We start from the raw sequence: 6,000 nt of genomic DNA on the forward strand, positions 1-6,000 counted from the left end.
TAGTGGAAATCCTCTGTTAGTGGAAGATTTTAAATGGCACCCCCTAAAATCCAAATTTTACTCCATCTTATGCCCTAATCCATCAAAAGCTTGCTGCCTCCACAACCCTCACCCCCACCAAGCACATGCTGTACCCTGGGCGGGGGGGGGGGGGGGAGTCCGCAGAAACATTGAGACTCCTCTCTTGTTCCATTCGGATTGGAGCACGAGCTGGCTTTCTACATATCCTGTGAATGCAATAAATCCAATTTATTCAATCCAAGCGTGTACCTGTATGTCATAATCGTGGATGTGCCAAACATCTCTCTTCTGCATCAGAGGAAGCCTTTTCGGATACACCAGTTCTTGGCCCTCCACTCCAAGGATTAACTTTTCTAAAAGGAAACGTAAGGGGGGAAATACATCCGGCATTAACATTCACCCACAGCGACTCGAGAACGAATAGTCTCACAGAGTTCACTTGCCCCCAGTTAGCAGTCATGTACAGCATCACTAGGAAGTCGATCCCCATTCACAGGTGAGGAAATTGAGACTGTCATTTCCAAATTGGGAAAATACAAGCAAAATTGGAAAGTAGACCAAAAAACCATGAGGTCCTTTGGCTTTTTCCATCTCTCCACCTTGTTCTGTGGTTGCCTATCTCCTCACGCCTGTCTCTGGATTCTGCCCCCTGTCCCAGCCTGCCCTGGGATGGATTGTAGATGGTAAATTACCGATTTTAGGGTAAATTACCGATTTTAGTGTAAATTACCGATTTTTGTCTCCCAGGAACATTTGCATTTGAAACCTTGACCCTCTTAGATACATACAGGTCTTTCTCTTGCTAAAAAAGGTTTGAGGTACTCTTGAATCAGTGCTGGACATAATAGTCTACACAACCAGTGGCCATCTGTGAGATGAGCCCTGGTAACCTCCCTGAAGAGCAATAGGGAGGAAAGACCATAGGATTTTAGAATCTGCTATTATCGGAATCAAATAAGTTTTACCAGTTTATTAGCAGTGTGACCATAAATACTATATCCATTCTCTCTGATCTGTATATATTATTCTCAATTCCTTTATCTAGAAAGTGGAGACAGTAACTCAGAATTTTACGTGTGCTAATGTACAAAGTGGCCAATGGCCAGCTCGACGTGTGCAATGTTGCAGATATTCAGAAATGTCCATTCCTTCCTCCTTCTCGGTGTAAATCAGAATATATAAGACCGAGAAGGTGTCTCATAGAATCTCAGTATTTGTCATAACTGGCCCAAGTCCTATGCTATGTTAGCGAAATCATCCATGGGAATTCCTGTTTTTACCATTTACAGTTTCAATTTTGTGACTAAAGAGACATTACCTCATAGCCTAGTAAGAAAACCCTAATAAAAAGATTAAGACATACCTTTAATCTGAGAGATGAGTATGATCATGAAAAGCAGAGTCCCGGGGAACATTCTGAAGGATGCTGGTGGAAGGGGGCACAGGTGCTTGAGAAAAGATGCACACAGCTCCCTGCCCTTGCTTCCTCAGCGGGGTCAAAGCGCCCAACAGATGGACAGGCAGTTTTGATGCAGCACAAGGAAGTGTTCCTTGCTCGTGTTGCATCATTTGTGAGGTGCCTGAGGCTAAAACCCAGAGGGTTGACATCATGTACTAATTAAAAGGACTACTGAGGTGCTGTCATGGGGGTGGACTGGGCAGAGATCCCTGCTTCGTGCCTGATATAAATACAATTCTAGAGGGACTAAAAATCCTAAAGTGAAAAAAAATCATGTGGGTCTTAGAAAAAAAAAAATTAAAGAACGTTTATATAAACTTGGGTTGAAGAAGGTGCATAGGAAGAATGCCACGTGTAGGAACTGTAAAGGAAGATTTGTTAAAACCAGTTAGAAATACTGAAACCTTTTTTCCCCTAGCTATTAAAGAAAAGCCTATGCCACGTGAGGCAGGGGCATAATGGCCTTTCTAATGGTGCCCCAAACATAAGATATTAATTCATATTCCACCCCCAGCCTCCACTCCTACCCTTATAAAAGAACCCAGAGTCCTGAGGCAAGAAGAGAAAATGAGGGGAGATAACTTGATCTCCCCCCCCCACCAGTTTTATCAAGATATAACTAACAGACAGCACCGTGTAAGTTTAAGGTACATGGTGCAATGACTTGACTTACTCTTATTGTAAGTTATAGCACAGTAAGTGTAATTGACATCCATCATCCCCCTACAGATGCAGACACAAAAGAAAAAAAAATGGCTTTTTCTTTGTGATGAGAGCTCTTAGCATCTACTCTCTAAATCACATATGAATTTAAATTAAAAGACAAAAACTCCAGGAATGTATGCAAGGTAAGGGTAAGGGTAAGGGTAAATATACATATAATATGGAACTCCTTCAAATCAATACAAAAAATAAGACATTAATAGACACATGCGCGAAGAACCTGTATAAGCCTATCTCTATGCCTACGATCTCTTCTTATGTTAGAAGAGATATCCCTTTGCCAATATCATCCTTTGGTGTTTGGGATTCTATCTCCTCCCCCATCTCATATTATTGATTATCCCTCTAATATTCCCATAAATTGAACCAATCTATGATAACTAGAAGCATTCTTTTAATATTTAAATAAGTTTAAGTCTCTTCCTTTCAAAAAATCCTCCCCTCAAGCCTATATTCCACAGACCCCTACCATCACCTGGTTTTTCATTCCCTTTTCTTTCAACGTTTTTTATTTATTTTTGGGACAGAGAGAAACAGAGCATGAACAGGGGAGGGGCAGAGAGAGAGGGAGACACAGCATCGGAAACAGGCTCCAGGCTCCGAGCCATCAGCCCAGAGCCTGATGCGGGGCTCGAACTCACGGACCGCGAGATCGTGACCTGGCTGAAGTCGGACGCTTAACCGACTGCGCCACCCAGGCGCCCCTTTCATTCCCTTTTCAACTAAACTTTTCACAAAGTTTATCTCTACTTCCGGCAATTTTCTCCCTTCCAGCTCATCCTCACACATTGTACTCTGCCTTCATTATTCTGCTGATATAGCTGATCAATCTTGCCTACCATTTCACAATTTCTATATCCAATGGCTATTTTGGTTCCTTATATTACTTGCCCTCTTAACAACATTTGGCACTCTTGACCATATCTTCGCCATTGAAATACTCTATTTAACTCCCTTGACACAGACTTTTTTAATGTTTTCCTAGCCCTCTGGCAACCTGTGCGTGCATTTCCTTTTTTACCCAACCTTTAAATTTTGGAGCTCCTCAAGGTATTATCCTATACCCTCTTTTCCTCTAACTGTATGCCCGTTCCAAAGCCATCTTATCATCAGTTACGGCTTAATTATCATGTCTCTGCGATGCCTCACATTTACACAGCTAGCCACCTGAATGGTAGACCTTTACATCCAACTCTCTACTCAACATCTTCGCTGGGAGGGCTCAAAGCCCCTGCAAACTCAGAAGGTACAAAACTTGTTCTCTGTCTTTCTTAATGATGTCAATATGCATTCCACATTGCAAGTCTGAAATCTGGTAGCCATCATTGATATCTCTCATAATCGACCAAATTTCATTCTGAAACAAGATTCTCTTTTTTTCTGAAAACTTAGTTTATCACACACTTACTCATCTAAGTATTTGATTATCTACCTCCTCCAGTGGACTATAATCTCCAGAAAGCAAATATTCTGTTTGTTTTTGCTTACTCTGGTACCACAAACCTAACAGCGTGTTGCAGATAGACACGACATTTAATATAAAATTGTTGAATGCAAGAACATAATTTGCAGCATCATTATTGCCTGGTTACACCCTCATGTGTTTCCAGAAATTTCGAACATCATTGAAACAGCTTTAATGCAAATGATCATCTCTACCAGTAGAGTCTATGACACTCTTTCAGGTCAGTGCAAAAGAGAGGTGAAGACTGATGAGTGTCCTCAGGGTATTCGACCCATTATCAAACCAAACAAATACTCATCCACACATCAAATGGAACTTACCAGCTTATTCATCATGACAGTCAAAAAGATCATTTTAAATTGGGTGACAGAAACTATATTGAACTTGCCTTTGTTACAGTCAAAGTTGTGGGAGATAGAAGAAACAATTTTTAAAATATAAATTGTGAGGGGCGCCTGGGTGGCTCTGTCGGTTAAGTGTTGGACTTCGACTCAGGTCACCATCTCACGGTCCGTGAGTTCGAGCCCTGCGTTGGGCTCCGGGCTGATGGCTCAGAGCCTGGAGCCTGCTTTGGATTCTGTGTTTCCCTCTCTCTCTGCCCGTCCCCCGTTCATGCTCTGTCTCTCTCTGTCTCAAAATAAAAAATAAATAAACGTTAAAAAAAATTAAAAAAAAATACAAATTGTGGAATCTCAATTATTTATAGTGTCACGGTAAATGATAAGGCTTTGAGGCCTTAGTCTGGTGTCTTTGTTCGAGTTACAACTAGACTAACTCTCTGCCATATCTAAAGTATTACAGATACAGTATTATCTATGGTTAACCCAGGTGAAACAAACAAACACTTTCAAAGAAGAAACATTTTTGTAACTTACTCAAGCCACGTGCTCAACAAATGGAAGGCAGAGATTAAAAGAAAATGTCTGTCTGACTCGGTGTTCTTTCTATTATATCCTGGTGTCCCTTTTTATTTTATTTTATTTTTTTAAATTTTTTTTTAACGTTTATTTATTTTTTTGGGACAGAGAGAGACAGAGCATGAACGGGGGAGGGGCAGAGAGAGAGGGAGACACAGAATCGGAAACAGGCTCCAGGCTCTGAGCCATCAGCCCAGAGCCCCACGCGGGGCTCGAACTCACGGACCGCGAGATCGTGACCTGGCTGAAGTCAGCCGCTTAACCGACTGCGCCACCCAGGCGCCCCCTGGTGTCCCTTTTTAGAAAGGGAAACAAGCTTTACTCTTTCTCAAAATCACACTCGAACCAATCTCTCAAACTTGGAGACTGTTGCACTCAATTCCAAACTCTACCAAGTTGCTAGCACGGAACAGTGCAACATAATACAACTAGTTCATTCATTGTTCTCACTCTTGCTCACAGTTTTCTGTTTAAATTAGCATGATCACTAAAGTATATGAAACTTTTTTTTTTTTTCCAAAAAGCAATGAACCCTGGAACAGATTTCAATATCAAAGGGAGTCCAAATGTCAGACAACAGCCGATTTGAAAGAAAGATTAGACACGCATGAGAATGTTCTGTTCTCTTCCTATTTCTCTGTTACAAATTAGCGAAGCAGCCTCTCTTGGAGGTTCTCTAACCTACTCTTATCTTGCTTTCCACGAGAGGTTTGGAGGCTATAGATTCTTGTGTTCATTCCTTATTGCCACTAGGATCAGCTCTTTGCGAAATAGTCTTGGAGGCCCCCAGCTTTGTGCAGACACACTTTCTCCTTTTGACCTCCCTCACAATCCAGATACTCCTCGGGCTTGCCCTCTGGGGCTCCCTTCTGCTGTTCTTTTCCTCAATGTTGTCCCCACTCTCCTCGCTAGTGACTTAAAGAGCAACCCCCAGACCCTCGTAAAAACTTAAAGGAGTGTGTTCACAATGGAGGCCCCAGGAAGGATGATAGATGGTGCAGAACGTATTCTAAATCAGACATGAGCAGCAGACCCCAAATGCTTACTCTTGTGACTACCTTTGTGAAGAGAATCATGAAGGAAAGGGGCACTAAATACAAGCGAATGAAGAGAAGAAGGTGAATAAAGAAAAACATTTAAATTGTAACAAGGAAAAAGCTCCACAGAGAAATACTGGAATAAAAGTGAGCATTTTTCTGTCTGGCTTTGAAAGAAATAGCAGTATAAAGTACTCCAAAACCACAGTAATCAAAGGAAACTTGTAATTCTCTTTGTAGACGCTGATTTCAGCCTATTAATTGTGTTTTAAGTGCATCGAAAAGAACACTAGATTCAAAATCAGGAGCTCTGTGTTCTCCTGTGCCTAATTCTACTACCTTTGGCAAATCACTGATTTTCTTGGCTCCGCTGCCTAA

The 6,000-nt window shown here is 41.6% G+C and overlaps 1 protein-coding gene across 1 annotated transcript in view; it reads right to left on the reverse strand.

The window, feature by feature from the left end:
- The window catches only part of ADAM7 (ADAM metallopeptidase domain 7), a 66,794-nt gene extending 65,334 nt beyond the window's left edge, over positions 1 to 1,460 (reverse strand). The window contains exons 1-2 of the mRNA XM_025933038.2: positions 1,385 to 1,460; positions 271 to 374 (exon numbers count right to left, since the gene is read on the reverse strand). Coding sequence (XP_025788823.2) covers positions 271 to 374; positions 1,385 to 1,436 — 156 coding nt within the window. The 5' untranslated portion in view covers positions 1,437 to 1,460. The remainder of the gene's footprint in view (positions 1 to 270; positions 375 to 1,384) is intronic.
- Positions 1,461 to 6,000: the final 4,540 nt, after the last annotated feature.

This window comes from Puma concolor, chromosome B1, assembly GCF_028749965.1.
Source record: "Puma concolor isolate L17-30 chromosome B1, mPumCon1.1.hap2, whole genome shotgun sequence".
NCBI classification, from domain to species: domain Eukaryota; kingdom Metazoa; phylum Chordata; class Mammalia; order Carnivora; family Felidae; genus Puma; species Puma concolor.